The sequence below is a fragment of the Octopus sinensis genome, linkage group LG16 (genome assembly GCF_006345805.1).
Source record: "Octopus sinensis linkage group LG16, ASM634580v1, whole genome shotgun sequence".
Classification (NCBI taxonomy): Eukaryota; Metazoa; Mollusca; class Cephalopoda; order Octopoda; family Octopodidae; genus Octopus; species Octopus sinensis.
Genome location: NC_043012.1, coordinates 27463766 through 27481426, shown reverse-complemented (window position 1 = coordinate 27481426; position 17661 = coordinate 27463766). Strand labels below are relative to the sequence as shown.

The 17661-nt window shown below is 33.5% G+C and overlaps 1 protein-coding gene across 1 annotated transcript in view; it reads left to right on the top strand.

Annotated features, from left to right (window-relative positions):
• Positions 1–8999: 8999 nt before the first annotated feature.
• LOC115220253 (leucine-rich repeat protein soc-2 homolog) overlaps positions 9000–17661 on the top strand; it is a 220033-nt gene continuing 211371 nt past the window's right edge. The window contains exons 1-3 of the mRNA XM_029790346.2: positions 9000–9018; positions 9979–10099; positions 11876–11984. Of these exons, the coding sequence (XP_029646206.1) occupies positions 9988–10099; positions 11876–11984 (221 nt within the window). The 5' untranslated portion in view covers positions 9000–9018; positions 9979–9987. The remainder of the gene's footprint in view (positions 9019–9978; positions 10100–11875; positions 11985–17661) is intronic.

The window sequence follows — 17661 nt, the reverse complement described above, 5'->3', positions numbered from 1 at the left end:
TAGCTTATACTTGGTACATCTTATAGAGTTTCTACCTACGCCTTTTCTACAGATCGAGCAGGGCCATCTACCGAAAGGCATTTATGATTTGTCTACCTCCCTACTTATGAGGACTTTGGTTTTAGCTAGATTGACTCTAAGGCCCTTCGATGTTTCCACATCTGAAACTCCTCCTCTAGTTCTGTTAGTGACTCAGCAATTAGAGCAAGGTCATCAGCATTGAGGAGCTCCCAGGGGCATCCTGTCTTGAATTCCTCCGTTATTGCCTGGAGGACTATGATAAATAGGGGGCTGAGGACTGAACCTTGGTGGACCCCTACCTCTACCCGGAATTCTTCACTGTACTCGTTGCCAAGTCTCACCTTACTGACAGCGTCCCTGTACATGGCTTGCACGGCTCTCACTAACCATTCATCTATCCCTAGTTTCCTCATTGACCACCAGATAAGGGATTGGGGGACCCTGTCGAAGGCTTTCTCCATGTCAACGAAAGCCAGGTACAGGGGCTTATCTTTGGGTAGGTATTTCTCCTGCAGCTGTCTTACCAGAAATATGGCATCAGTGGTGCTTTTCCCTGACACGAAACCAAACTGCATCTCATCCAAACTGACTCTTTCCCTAATTAGTTGGGCTATGACACTCTCCGTGACCTTCATAAATATATATATATATATATATATATGCATACATACATACATACATACACATACATATATATATCTTATATGTATATAAGAAGATATATATATTTTAATATCCTGGTGTAGGATAAATCATTTAATGTAGTAGGGGAAAGAAGTATTTACATTGATGCACTACGATTATTGTTACACAAGGTTAAACGCTCTCTGCCAACACTTCACAGTGAACTGCTTACCCTGAACTACTGACAGTTCTTTATTTTATAGCCACGTGTCAGTTCACCTTTAGTCACACAGGTGGTGGTTATAATCCTTCCACAACATTTCCCCTTTTCAGAATTAGTCTCCCCTAACTTCTCCTTTTTTGAGAATTAAACTCCACTCAGACTTTTAATATCTCTTATGCTTAGGGTTCAATTCCAGTGTTTCCATTCTTTTCTGTTTTCTGGTGCTAGAACATGTAGCTTCATATTGTTTGGGTGTTGGTACCTCAGACATGTCATACAATACTTCCATGGGGATTTTATTTCTTATGACTCTTATTTCCATAAATCTTTTTTTAAGTTGGTTAATATGTCTTTTATGTTCAACATTTTTGTCCTTTTACTAAGAATAACATTCTTCCAATTTGTTTAATAATTACACCGTCCTCCCAGCTTTACCATATCGATAGGTTTAAAAAAAACTTAGCCACCTAACTTGAAGAATCTTGAAGTATTTTTGTTGTTTGCCTTTTATCTATTTTCACTTGGTATCATCTTATTGAAGACAGATCTGACCTTTCTAGCTGACATTAGTTCCGTGGGTGACTAAGATGGGGTATTTGGATTAGGTGTTACTGAGTACACACTTAGAAATTGTTGAAGTGCGAGGTCGTCCGTCTATTACTTCATTGTTTATCTTTTTTAAGGCCCTCTTGAAAGTGTCAACAAAATACTTGTCCATTCGACCTAGGATGATACAGCCGATACATGTTCAGCAATGAACATTTTACAAAATTTTCTGAACTTGTCTGAAGTAAATTGAGTTTTTATTATCAGACACAATGGTATCAGGAATACCATATCTGGCGAACAATTCATGTAAGAAAACTTACTGTAACCGCAGATGTCAGCTTTTTACACCTATGCACATCAGGCCACTTTGAAAAAACTGTCCATCACAACAAGGTAATATGAACCCTTAAGTGGACCGGTGTAATCAAAATGCAGTCTGGACCATAGAATATCTATTTTTGGCCACCGTTGCCATTTAGTGGTAGGTGCTTTTGCAGCTAAGGCACACCCTCTGCATTCTTTCACTGATTCTTCAATGTCATGGCCCATTGTTGACTAATAAACAAACTTCTCATTAACGATTTCATTCTTGAAATCCCTGGGTGACCAATATTCCTTTAGTGCATACATAAACACACTGTCACTCATTGAGAAATGGTTCAAATTTATTTTGCGCATATTTTTATCTCTTTTAACCTTCAGCATTTCTTCCATTTCTTAAATGAATTTATTTTTTTCTGATTTTAATTTTATGTCTTGTAATGTGACTGACAGTTCATGTATGACATTACACAAAGCATTTTTAATTTCATTTTCCATTTGCAATGCAGCAATCATGATATCTTCAAATGGTTCAGCATTTTTTTAAAGTCAGTCTTGATAAACAATCAGTGTGTCTTAATTTCTTAGATGATATATACTCCATCTTAAAATCATAGTTTAGTAATGTAATATTCCAGCATTGCAACCTATTAGCAGTATGGGTTGGGATTCCTTTCTTTGACTCATATATAGATAATAACAAATGATAATCAGAGTGTAGTCAAAAACTTCTACTGTGTAAAAATCTATGAAATTTTTGTATGGCAAAATAATTGCTAAATCCTCTTGCATTTAGCTTAATTTTTTTCTTCTGATATCAGAGAATGTAAAGCTGACTTCATATTACCATCTTTATATTTATGTAGCATTACTGCACCTATACCATACTCAGAGGCATCTGAAGTTACAACAATTTATACTGCAAGATTGAAATTTGCTAACAACTAATCAGAAGTTAATATTTTTAAAAAATTTGTTGAAATTTCAGACAATTTTCGGATCTTTTCCTTTTGAACGGCAGTTTGTAACGTAATTTCTAGGTAACTAAAAAGTTTTAAACTTTGTATACTGGTAGAATGTGTTTATAAAACATCGTTTTCTCTTGGCTTTATTGAGAAAATTCTATAGGTTGTAACATATTTCGTCTTTAATTTCTTGCATTTCGGCAATTTTAACCAATCACTGGCATCCATTTAGGTAAATAACATTCTGTGCATAATGAATATGTCCCTCCTTCAAGAAACAGATTGGGTTTATTTACATTTGTGAAGAAAAAAGATACTCTTCCCCCAACCCTAACTAACCCCAAATCTAAAATAGATTGAAATGCAATAGATCAATACTAGGGTTATAATTATGGATGACAATTTCATATGACACCGCTAAGTTTTTTATAGCGGTGTCATATGAAAATGTCACCCATAATTATAACCCTAGTATCGATCTATTGCATTTCAATCTATTTTAGATTTAGGGTTAGAGTTAGGGTTAGTTAGGGTTAGGGGTGGGGTACCTTTTTCCTTCACAAATGTAAATTAACCCAATCTGTTTCTTAAACGAGGGACATATTCATTATGCACAGAATGTTATTTACGTCACTGGAGGTAATTGATTGGTTAAAATTGCCGAAATGCAAGAAATTTTAGATGAAGTATGTTACAACCTATAGAATTTTCTCAATAAAGCCAAGAGTAAATGATATTTTATAAACACATTCTACCAGTATACGAAGTTTAAAATTTTTTAGTTACCTAGAAATTATGTTACAAACTGACGTTCAAAAGGAAAAGATCCCAATTTTCAGATCAATTCTACTTTACATCTTTTTGTAATAGATTATTTAGTGGAACTTTTACCTTATGCATATTTGGAATATAATTTTGGTAATAATTTGCCAGTCCCAAAAAAAGCTTGTAAGAGCACTGTATTTGTCAGAGGGGACATATATTTAATTGTGTCTGCCATTGACAGATCAGTTGACAGCCATTTCTATCAATGATTTGTCCTAAATATTTTATTTTCAGTAAGAAAAATTCACACTTTTCTTCACTCAATGTGAAGCTGTAATCCCTAATTTTTCTAAACTCATTTTATGTGCTCTATGTGTTGGTCCCAGGATTTGATTTTTGTGAGCATATCATCCAGATATCGAATTGCGAATTCACAGTCAGCTAACATTGCCTCCATAATCTATTGAAAAAATTGTTGATATGACTTCTGAGCTAGATGGTAACCTGTTGAATGTATACAGTCCTTTATGTGTGTTGTTAGGTGTTTAGAGCATTTGTTGACTTTAATTTGTAGGTATGCATCAGAAAGATCTCATTTAGAAAATATCTTACCACCATTTAATTTTGAAAATATGTCCTCTGGAGTAGACCGCCACACCTATAACATGGATTCAGTCTCTTTTCTCTTAAGTGTAATCTTTTTCTTCAATTTTGTCTGTGTCATGTCTTAGATTTATAATCCTCTGGCATTCTTCTGCTACTGCTTGTAGTGTTAAATTTTGGTCCTATTCTATTTTTGTTAATATCTGGGAGCATATATCTGCATCTTGTCAAAAGGTACTTCATTCTCTAATCTCTGTTTCACTTATCTTGATAAGAATATATTTTGGTATTTGTCTGTATCTAGTGGCATCAAGAGAGAGCATGGTTCCAGAATCTCATCCATCAGGGACTCATGAACGATAAATCAAAATGATTGTAGTGATTGATAAAGATTCTTGTTAATTCCATTCTCTCTTTCTCTCATATGTTATAAACTTGATAGACATGAAGGAATTCCTGAAGTAAAGCTAGTGGAACTTATATCCATGCTGTTGATGACAGCTGGTAGCTGAATACAATGAATGTGCTTTAAATGGCATACCATCAGGTCTATCCCCAAACTTTAAGAATATATATATATATATCCACATATATAACAGAGGTATATACATATATGCAAATACATTCATGCTAACATACACACACTTATATGTGCATTTTATAACAATAAAATGCAAACTAAAACAGAAGGTTTTTGTTTGCTTTTATGACACAAACTAGAATCTCTTATTATAAAAGGCAGATTTTATCTGCCTCCCTTTGTATCTTATAGAAATCTACAATATAGGATTTCTTCAATTACAATTTACCTAGCATTTTTAAGAGTAGAATGCATCGGGTCGTGACAGGTCCACTTTTTAAAATTTCAACCCCAATTAAGCAAAATTTAGAGAAAACTCACATTGTGGTGTATGAGTCAAATGCTTCTCTTAGTGTGGGATACAGCACACGCAAACGCACACACACAGTGTGCAACGAATAAAGTGAAACTAATTCACTTTCTGTAGTGAGTGACTATTTCACTCTACATTCCCACTTCCACTTTACACACATAGACACGCAAATATATAAATAAAATTGTAAGCTAACGTGTGTGCGTGTGCGTGAGTGTGTGACAGGAAAGTTTTTTAGGACGAATATAAGACCTATATCCAAGTAGCAGAAAGATCGCCCAAAAGTGTATATAGATATTTAAATGTATTTATATATTCATCTATACACAGATGTATGTATAATGTGTGTGTATATATTTCCATAGCGGTAACCTTTCACTCCATACAAAGTTTTTTAGGACGAAAATAAGATCTAAAGTTATCTCTAAGAAACAGAAAGATCGCCCAAAAGTGTATATAGATATTTAAATGTATTTATATATTCATCTATACACAGATGTATGTATAATGTGTGTGTATATATTTCCATAGAGGTAACCTTTCACTCCATACAAAGTTTTTTAGGACGAATATAAGATCTAAAGTTATCTCTAAGAAAAAGAAAGATCGCCCAAAAGTGTATATAGATATTTAAATGTATTTATATATTCATCTATACACACGTATGTATAATGTGCGTGTATATATTTCCATAGAGGTAACCATTCAATCCATACAAAATTTTTTAGGACGAAAATATTTATATATAAAAGAAAGGTTGTGTGTCTGTCTACTCCGATTTAGATTCCTAACTACTCCCACATTTTGCAATGCAGTTTAACCAAAACCGGGTATCTTATAGTCGTGATTCATATCGAGCCCTTCTGGGTATTAGCGCGCGTCTATGATGAGTCTATGATTTTACAAATAATTTACCATCATTTTTTTCCATTTTAATGCATATTTTTTTTAATAAAGGGAAGTAACTCTCAAACTTCACACCAATATGCGTGCTCATATGCGACGTAATATCACATCAGCAGCATTTCCTCACACCCTCCTTGCACTTGGCGAAGGCAAAATACCAGGGGATGAAAATGGTAATATTGCCATCGATTCCATTTGTACCATTGTTAAGACGCCTTCTGATCTCAGAGATGCAGTGTTCCCAGATCTACAAACTAATTATCAGAATATGGATTGGATTGGCAAAAAGGCTATACTGACCCTGAGGAATAAAACTGTTCACCATATTAATGATGAAATGCTAAAACTCATTCCTGGGGAAGTCTATGTATATCAGTCTATCGATACAACTCCTGACCCAGAGGACGTCATCAACTATCCAATAGAGGTACTCAATTCCTTTGAGCACCCCGGACTACCACCACACTTTCTCAAACTTAAAGTTGGTGCCCCTATAATGCTCATCAGAAATTTGGTTCCCCCAAAACAATGCAATGGCACACGTTTTATCGTTAAGTCCTTATCTCCCAGCGTAAACTTATATCAATATTTGCCTGAATAATCATCATAATTCAGTGCAATCATTAACAGTACTTTCAAGCAATTCAGCCCCGAGCAACGCCAGGCAATTCTGCTAGTGAAGAATAAAAAGTAAACAAGATTTTCTAAACTGAAATGATCAAACTATGGATGACTTGGTATCTTTGTGGTTTTCGTCACTGTTTTCAATTATCTTTAAAAAAGTTTTTTTTTAATGCATCATGCAGATGTAATTTTTGACACTGAATTCAAATTTGTTATTCATTTATTGCAGAAAAATTTTTCAAAAATGTAACAGGTGTTTTGATAATTTTCAGAATTTTCAGCCAATCCGAAAACAGTGTGTTTGCTACCTCTTCCATCATCAATGGGGGTGGGCATCAGCATGTCAAAACATTGATAGAAATAACAATCAAAACATTAAAATATACACGAACGAAGTTAACATTAGAACATTCATGAGCAAATTAAATAGTTAAAAGCTACGAACAAACAAACAAACAAACCAAGTGTTGCTTTCAAAAATGAAAGTTTGCTACACAGCACACAAACATTCACATACCTCCCTTTTACATACTGATATACTCACACAGAGTTGAAATGCTCCCACTACCAGTTTGCCATCACTCCTTCCTTCCTTATTCATCTATCTCCCTTCCTTTCTCATTCACATGTTGTGACAGAGAAAAACACAAAAGTATCATTATAGTAGAAGATTATCTTTCTTGTATCTCCTTCTTCTCCTTGTGCACATGCGCAGTATCTTTGGTTACTATGGAAACTGTTTTTCACCACGGTGATGTGTTAAATACTTGCTTCTGATTGGCTAAAATATCCAAATATTGCTAATTTTAAAGGCTAACAACGTTTTAGTTATGAATTTATTGAAAAAATGAATTTCATTTTCATAATTGTTGTACAAAACTTAGTCCATACACCAAATTTGAAAACAACTGGAACAAAATTATAAACAGTGATGAAAACCACTCAGATCCATAATTTGAATTTGTCAATAACAGAACATAACGCTAGGAATTCAAAAATTGTATTACCATCGATATAGTTTAAGTTTCTCTTAGAAGACAACACATCATGAAAAAGAAATATTGACATATATAGGAAGGTTGGAGTGAAAGAAAGAAAAACAAACAGACACACAGGCATTAGGAAGAGAAAGGGAAATAACAAAAAAAAATAGAGTAAGTCCATCTGGTTTGATTCCATATATGAGGTGGTATCAAAAGGTTCCCAGACAAGTTGTGTTTAATAAAAAATAACTTAATTCCCTAAGTTTTAACATCATCTCCTTCTAAATAGTCACCTTGCACAGCAGTACACTGGTGCTAGCATTCCTGCCACTTTTGGAATCCAGCCTGGAAGTTGTTTTCTGTGGGTCGAGGACCTTTTGTGATCTGCTCTGGATCTCGACAACAGTGACCTTTGAGCTGCATTTTGGGGAAGAGATGGAAGTTCACAGGTGCTAAATCTGGCAAATGGGGCATGTGTGCAAGTGATACCATGTTGCTCTTGGTGAAAAACTCTTGATTGAGGAGAGCTCGGTAACAGGGTGCATTGTCATTGTGAAGAATCCAATTCTTCATGCTTCACAGATCCAGTTGTTTTCACCAAATGTCCTCCCTTACATGCTTCATAATGTCACAGGAGAACTCTCGATTGATGGTCTAGCCCTGGGGGATGAATTCTTGATGCTCAATACCACATTTCACGGTGTGACACTCGTGGAAGGTCACCTAGATCTCTCATCCTCTTCCTGTCAATGTTCTTCCACTTTTGAAGCACCCATGCCACTCAAAACATTGTGTAAGACTCATTACCTCATCACCATAAACTTGCCGAAGCTCAATTTCTCTGTAGCAGACTTCACAAGTTTAATGCAAAATTTTACATTGGCTCTCTGTTGCTGTCCATGACAAAGGCCTTGTCAAATCTTCCTCACAACATATCCTCCTAACACCCTTGTGTCCACTCATTATATTTCCTCTCCTCTATCTCCCACTCTCACACTTTCCCAGTCTCACAAACTTACCCACCCACTCACCCTATTCTGTAACTTGAGTCTGCTTCTACCCACTTTCCATCAGATCTTCATTTTCTTTCTCTCCTCTCTTTCGAAATGTGGTAGCTTCATATCTCCACTACTGCAAAGCACCTATTCCTGTCCTTCTATTCCTACTCCATGGAGGATGTTAAATGATAACAATGATGATGATGACAATGAGCTGGTTGGGTTTGTTTCTCCTAGCTGCAATATTACTAATTTTGAGATTTTAAATATATTTCTTTAATTCTGAATTGATGCCCTCCTAAATGAAATGTCTTTTTGCAGTACAAGCCACTATATTTTTTTATAGATACTTATTGGGAAGTAACAAAGGGGGAAAGGTGTGTAAAATGAGATTTAGTATTTGGAAAATGAAGTTTTGTAGTTCTGTTCCTGATACAGATACCCCAATGATTTTCCTGTAGCTGATGGTCCAGCACCTTTAATTTGGATAATTACAAGGGATAACTTGAAATTCCTGTGACTGCCAGTCTAGTTCACTCCATTGTATGTACCATATTTACACATGTATTATTTACACTGCAATTGTTAGTAGTAACACTCAGAGATTCTCAGCTTATTTAACTTAAAGTGATCCTTAGCTATGGCTACTGCAGGTAAGAAAACCGACATTGTCAGTGGTAGTGTCAAATGTGAACACCATTCCATATCAATCCAGGTTAAAGTAGAACTATTGATAAAAATAATCAGTGGTGTTTCAGTACATAAGCTGTGTAGTATGATTAGTAATTACTCTATAAGTTGGATAGAGGTGTATTGATGAATTATTATGTGACCATGGCAAAGCAATTAATCTGTCAGAGCTTTAGAACCAATAATATGGAAAATTGAGAATGTACCTGTACTATGCCATGATAATGACTATGCCTGTCCCAATTTATGAAAAAAAAAAAAAAAAAACACCCCTTAAATGCATGAGTTTTGTAATATGCCTTTAGGTTTGAATATTTGTTTTTGTATAAAGTTATTCTTTGGTTATCTGTTTTAAGTCTAGATGTGCCTTACAAAGCTCTTTCCATGTTAAGTAAAAGGATTTTGAATAGTTTGTCTCTATCTACTATTCTGTTAAGTCTATGTTTGCATCTTATTAGAAGTGTCTTCATTGTCTAAACAATCATGGTACTACTTTTTTTTTTTTTTTACTCTTTTATACATTTCACTCATTTGACTGCGGCCATGCTAGGGCAATGCCTTTAGTCGAACAAGCATTTTCACACTTTGATATTTTATCAGTGTAGTTGTTAGGTTTGGTTCATTTTGATTTGGATGTGTAAATTCATTGAATGGATAACTGAAAATTTTAACTATGAAATGAATGCATGGCAAAATAGTTGCAAATATATGTGTTGACATTTTTTTTTATTAAATATCTTATTAATTTAAAATAAGAATTTACATTATACATGTGTTTTGATATTTAATTGTTAGGTATTTGTTTCATTTTAGAATTTAGCCATGTTTAGTTTAAGAGAAAATAAAATCAAGGAACTTCCGAAAGGTGTGGGAAATCTTGTAAACCTTGTTACTTTTGATATTTCACATAATCATCTTGAACATCTTCCTGAAGGTAAGTTATTACTTTGCTTGTTTACATATATAAATTTAGTGGTTTTCAGATTATTGTGCTAGATTTTGAGTTCAGTTGTACAGTAGAAAAAAAAAAAAAAAGAAACATTCCATCAGTATGCAGTTGTCTAAATTTTCTAAGGCTTTCCAATGTTGGCAGGGAGAAAGAATATTGATAATTGCTGTCCTGAATATTCTTTTAAATATAATTGGTTAGTGAGATATATTTATTCAAAAGTGGAACATTCTGTAATTTTTTTTTTTTTACTAGAAATTGATGATTTTAATTAGTTATAAATGTTGATATTTTATCAGTTTTCAAGAGTTTAGCAAGCAATAAAGTAAAGATGATAAAAAAATAATACAAGAAGGGATTTTGAATTTATTTTAATAATATCTAATAGCTTTGAGATTAAGAAATAGGATGATCTTCAGGAATAATTTACTGAAACCATGACTTCATTTGTGAAATAAAGAAAGTGTACATAAAGGTTTAGACTATATTAGTTTATCACACTAAAAACTTAGAAATATAGCAAGTGGATGTGATGTGTAAAGTGTTTAATTATATGAATCAAAGAGTATGAATTCATGCTTTAGAGAAAAATGTGAACTTAAAGAAACACTTATTTGCTGATGCCAAAAAGAATGCAAGTGTTATGAACTGTTTCCTCTAATGAGTAGGTTCAAATATTAATATATAAAAAATAACATTTCTCCTTATCTCTGTCAGAAAGATAAATTTACAGTTAAAGGAATTAAATTATAAATGTAAGAAGGAGGTCTCATATGAAATTAACAAAACTAGAATGAATATCGAGTACAAAATTTTGAAATTCATTAAAGACAAATATATTTCTTGACATCATAAGAGTTTATAAGCTTTCAAGAGAAGATTTAATTCTCTTTTGGAACTGGATCTCAAAGCACATATAAAACTCTACATAATAGTATGTAAATATTGAGTTGAAAAAACTCTTAGCTATTTTCAAAATTTAATGAATCGTGATCTAACATTCTTATATATATATATATATATATATATATAGCCATATAGCCAAAATGGCATCTATTTCAATCATGTTCTTTTGATAATTCTTTTTATATCATCTAGTTTTGACCTTTCCCTGATTCCTATCTAGCTTTATGTTATTCAATCTGGTTCCTCCGTCTCATTTTCACACCCCACCATTGACGGTCATGTACAAATTAGGAATGAGAAGCTGATTTCTTAAAATTTACATTTACTTTAGATTTATTATTTGCTTCATTCAAACCTTTTAATCATTGTCACCGTTAATTTGATGTAGAAGTCATTCAAACATAAATATACATCAGGTGTATTGTACATATTACAATATATAGTGACAGGAAATATTTTATAGTTTACAGTTTTTCTCAGTGAACCTGAACTTTAGCCTTTAAGCTGATCTTTCATTCTCTTATGCTTTATGTAGCTTAAATAAACTAATCTGAAGATTATTTCCTCATAAATGCATTGTTTGAAAAGTTGAAAAATAGATAAAATGATTTAAATAATGTAATGAAAATTGTTATTTTACATACAATATAGATTGGAAATTCATGCAGACTGAGTTGTTATATTTGTCATTGTTTATTAACTAAATGAAAATTATTTTAAATTAGAATAGTTATCCATTCATTCATTAAATCTTCAATACATGCATTTATTAATTTATGTACAAAACAGCTTTCTAAATTTTGTTTTTCATATTTATGTCTATATTATAATTATTTATTTATTTATTTTATCTAGAAATTGGTAATTGTGTTATGCTGAATTCCTTAGACCTCCAACATAATGAATTACTAGACATACCTTCTTCTATTGGTAATTTACGATCACTTACAAGATTAGGTTTAAGGTGTGTATGTTTCTATGTCAAATATTTTTCTTAAACCATAAAATGTCTTATATGGAATCTGCATTCAGATATAAATTAATTTGTAAATCATTAAACTGCAGTTTGGATTTTAAGTTGTAAACTTTTTCATTATATTATACTTTCAAGTTTTGAATTTTTATTGCTAAACAGTTTGCAAAGCATGTTAATTTGTGAGTGGATGTTTTATTAAGTATGTTATTGCTTATTGTGAAAGTCTATTAAGAGAATGTGTTATTTTTCAGATACCTGATATTCATCTTCTCTCTCTCTCTCTCTCTTTTCCTTCCTTCCTTTCTTTTCCTTCCTTCCTTTCTTTTATATTTCGAAGGAACTGCATTGAAAACTGTTGTTTTTGTTGTTCATATACACTCACCTTTCTGTTCAATTATAGACTTATTTCTGCATTAGGAATATAATGTTGTATGGCAGTTAAGAATTACAATGAATAAGAAATATTTGAAACAAAAAGGCCACTACCTCTAATAATGCTCCTTCCATTGCACTTAATGCATCCAGAGCTTGCCCCTAAACTCACTGTAGGTATATATCCTGCTGTTTGAAAGCAAATGTCAGCATAACCCATTCCAGTGGAAGTTAACCACTCTAATCCAGCCAGCTATTGTCCCATTACTTTCAGCTCTAATATCAGCAAAGTAATCGTGACAACCATTAACAATGATGTTCTTCATCATTTTGAAGCTTTCTTTTCTCAGGGGACACCAGTATGGCTTCTGCAAAATTAGATCCATTGACAAATTTATGTCACTAGTACACTCTCATTTTAGAGAAGATTGGCAGAAGTATTTTTGTTACTCTAGACATCAGCAAATCTTTCAGCTATGTCTGACACGCAAAACTTCCTGCCTATGGAATCCACCCATTTCTTATCTCTTAGATTGGTAGCTTCCTGTCAGATTGTGACTTGTTGATTTCTAAATCCACTCTGATGTTCTCCAGGTTTCACTTCTGTCCCTCACTCTCTTCTTTTTATAATTAACCACCTGTTTATTACTTCGTACAACACTTGCTCTTTTACTAACAACATAATACTTCATTCTTCTCTGTGTCTCACCATGCATCATCCACACAGAACTTAGACACTATATGCCAAACCTTCATTGATACTATAACTGGAAACCTTGAAACCATCCTCCAGTGGAGCTATACTAACCTTGTCTCTTTAGCAATAAAATATTTCAAATGCTACTCATATCAAGAAAACACCACTGCACCATACCCCTCTACACATGAGTGGCAGCCAGAGCTCTCACAGTTGTTCAAAATGCTGGGTCTACATATTACTGATGGTCTTTCCTGGCTAAAGCACACACTTAGCATATTTAGGGCTACATCACAAAAACTAGTCCTCTATAGGGCAGGAAGACATTTCAGCCTCCAAAAGTTGTTGCCATTCTACAAGGCTCATGTGAAACCCGCAATAGAGTACTCCTTCTACATCTGGGATGATACACTAACATTCTGGATTACATCCAGAGAAGGGTCACTTGGCGGATTGGCAATCTGCCTCTAATAGACACACTCCAGCCTCTAGCCCACAGGCATGCTCACCCCTCTCTGTGTGCCTCTTCTATCACTACTGTAGTGGCCTCTACTCTTCATATCTGGCTGGTTTCATACTTCCACTACTCATCTGTTCATCTCTCATCACACTTGGTCATCCAATATGTCTTTCCCCACATTAAACATTATGCCCAATCCTTCATCTCCTGAAGATTGGCCCTCTGGAATCTTCTCTCTGCTTATGTCTTTCCTGCAGGTACTGGCCCAAAACAATTCAAGCAGAGCATTAATGGCATCACTCTCACCTGTCTCAGAGTTTCTGGAATGGTCATAGGCTCTGTCCTTTCCTACTTGCTGAGCAAGCCAGAAAAGAAGTGCTACAATTGCTTTTATTAATATGTTTGATAAATAATTCTCTTGTTTTATGGTTTTTTAAAAAATTTTCCCTTCTTAAACTGTACTAGTGTATTTTGTATTATAGATTATTACATTATAATCTCTGTGTTGTAATGTAAAAATAAAATAATGGCAAACAAATTTAAGAAAGAAAAAAGTAAAGTGTATTGGTGAAAAACATAATAATGCATAAAATGGTAAAATAAATGTATTACAAAGCAATCTTCAAGTAAAGGCTATTTTAAGTTAAGGCTAACAGGCTGGAGTTGGGCAAAGTTTGTGTGTGTACCTGTGTGATTAACCTATATAATGTATCGTGTGTGTGTGTGTAGATATATTAGTTATATAATGTGTGTGCATGTGTATGTAACAAGATAACAAGAATGGACTATCACAGTTCAGTGTGACATGTGTAAGGTATCCATCAATTATATGTATATTACATCATAATATAATGACACTCTTATTGTCAAGTACATGACTACCAGGTAACAAAATCATTTCTGCTTATAATAAGAGAAAAAATAATTTTGTTGCAAAATAAATAGTAGTTAAAAATACATAAACAGCCAATCATGGGTCATGGTTGAAGTATGAGGGTGGGCTGAAAAGTTCATAGCACGACTAGAAACGAGTGGTACTAGTGCTGTGAAACCTTGCATGCATTCATTTCAACCTTTCTCGTTAATAACTGCATTGATTCTTTCCAGGTAAACTGACATCTGACTGTTCAAAGAAGACTTCAAAACTATCAGCGACTTCTCTTGAAAATGGACAAAATTGGGCATTATGATGTTATCAAGTACCTGCAGAAAAAAGCGTTTAGCCCCCAAGAACATTCATGTTGACATGGTTGCTACATTAAGGGATGACAATCCAGCTTTATTAACAGTACAAAAGTAGGCAGCTGAATTTAGGAGGGGAAGGGAGAGTCCTGTAACTGTCACCATAAAAAAAAACATTGTGCTCACCAGATGGTGATCAATGACAGGCAATTGCCTACAAATCAAATCACCAATGCTTTTAGCATATCCTTAGTTGAGATTATTCTGCACAATGAATTTGACACGACAAAGGTTTCTGCTCCATGGGTACCATGTCTTTCTGACATCTGATCAAAATCACACCAAGCTGATCACATCATGAGGAAAATCTGACATTGAGGCAGTTTCAGCTGGTTTCCTTGAACATTTCCTAACCCAGGATGAGTATTGGGTTCATCACTTTAAACAACTTTGTGATCTAATATACATGAACTTGTATATACAAGAGCCTGTGTATCTGCAGACATACATGTACAAAATCATATCTGTATTCATATAAACATCATAGATGAATATGTATAGTTATGCATCAAGATACACTCAAATACACATACATCACTTCAACCCAATATGCACACAAATACACACACACACATTTATTTATATACTCAAACATGCATATTTATATATATATATATAAGAATTTTTTGCATAATAAGATAAAAAATCAAGGCTATATAGATATTAGAGCATTTATAGATAGAAGGTCTTACAGCTGTTTCTAGGATATTAATTAATAATATCCCTTCATCGGAGACGGTGTGCTTCCTGTTTTCAATTTAACCATACTAATACACTCCCTATTTCTAGGTCATTTTAAATACAAACCTTTAACTCTACAATACTGTATATAAATTCCCTACTGGGAATGACCAAGTTTAAAAATCTGCTGGATCTCACTCATAAGGGAATCTTACATTGCTTATATATTTGGAAGGACACATATTAAACTCTGTTGGATTTTTGGATTTTATTCAAAGGATATTGAAATATTGCATGTATACCATTATGCCCATAAAACGGATTTACAACTTCAATACCCATATATATCTTGCATCTATTTTCTTTCCTCCACCTCATTCTCAATTTTGTATCACATCTAAAGTAACTATGACTTAATTTTCCTCTCACGCCTTCTCCGATGAAGGGACATTATTAATTAATATCCTAGAAACAGCTGTAAGACCTTCTATCTATAAATGCTCTAATATCTATACAGCCTTGGTTTTTTTATCTTATTACACGAAAAATTCTTATACACACACGCTGACATAGAACCAACGTTGAACCCTTTATTCGCAATATTATCTAGTCTGGAACTTAACTATCGTCTGTCTATAGCACTTATTCAGCATTACCTGACACCTTGGGGTGTCAATGACACCATTATCTCTTATAATCTCAACTTTTATATATATATATATATATATATATATATATATATATGTGTATGTATGTATGTGTGTGTATGTATATATATATATATATATATATATATATATTAGCAGATGCCTGTGTATTTGTATGTCTATACATAATGCCAATGAGGGAGTGAGAGGGGAGAGAAAAAAAAAAGAAACAGAAGCAAAGTGAGGAAGTGGCTGTTTACTTCTCCTCCCTCTTCTCCTCATTTGTCAATGTTTTTTGATAGAGGGTGAAAGAGAATATGTGTGAATGAGAGAAACACAGAATGAGAAAAAGAAACAGAGAAAACAAGTTTCTAAAGGAGCAGTTGAAAGAGAGAGAGATGCTGATGTTTGATACTGTATGTATGTTCTACAGGTGAAGGTGAAAGAAAACTGGCACAAAGAGAGGGGGAGAGCGGGAGAGAAAAAAAACGCTGATGTTTGATACTGTATGTATACGTGTCTGTGTGTGTGTGTGGAATTCCACAATTGCCATTTATTTCAATCACTCTTGTGAAGATATTCTCATAACTTACACTGATTTTTTCATTTAATCCCCATTTTAATTTTCAAACACAGTTTTGAGAAAAATGATTTTCCTCCCTATAAGAGGAGACAGGGTAGATGTAGATGATCAGTATTCTACAGTGAAACAAAGATGAGTACAGGTAGCCAGAGCAAGGTCACGAGAGACCCCTGCACAATGACTGCAAATTGATTTCATCATGCATTCCTTTTGAAGAATAAATTGAATTTAGAATAACAAATTTCTATACAACATATTTTACTTTTTTCTTCTAATATATAAGAAACAATTTAATTTCGGGGCAATGCCAGGTGATATGTTCCCTTAGAAACTGCACTTTTGTCTTTGTGAATATTTTAGTGTGTGTGTATACAAAAGTATACGTATATACTTGTGTGTCTGTGATCATTTCTGTATGTGTATATGTGTGTGTATATATATATATATATATATATATATATATATATGTGTATATATATATATATATATATATATATATACATACACATGTATATATATATACACGTTATATATATATACGTTAGGAAGGGCATCCAGCTGTAGAAACACTGCCAGATCTGACTGGACTGGTGCAGCTTTCGGGCTCCCCAGACCCCAGTTGAACCGTCCAACCCATGCTAGCATGGAAAGCGGACGTTAAATGATGATGATGATGATGATATATATATATATATATATATATATTAATAGTAATAGTAATGGTAAGACAACAAAGGAATGAAAGAGACCTCAATATTATGCAAATAGAGGAATTCATTTGTAATATATGTGACAATTATTCAGTTGCCATTATAAAACTCTGAGTTTCAGATGTTGGGGTAGAAATCTGCACCGGCATCTCTTCAGCTATCAAGGCAATTAAAATATGCTGTGAAAATGACCATTAAACAAAGGGAAATTACTATATAATTAACCATTATTAAGACAAAAGAGCTATTAGAATGACCGTTAAAAAAGGGGAA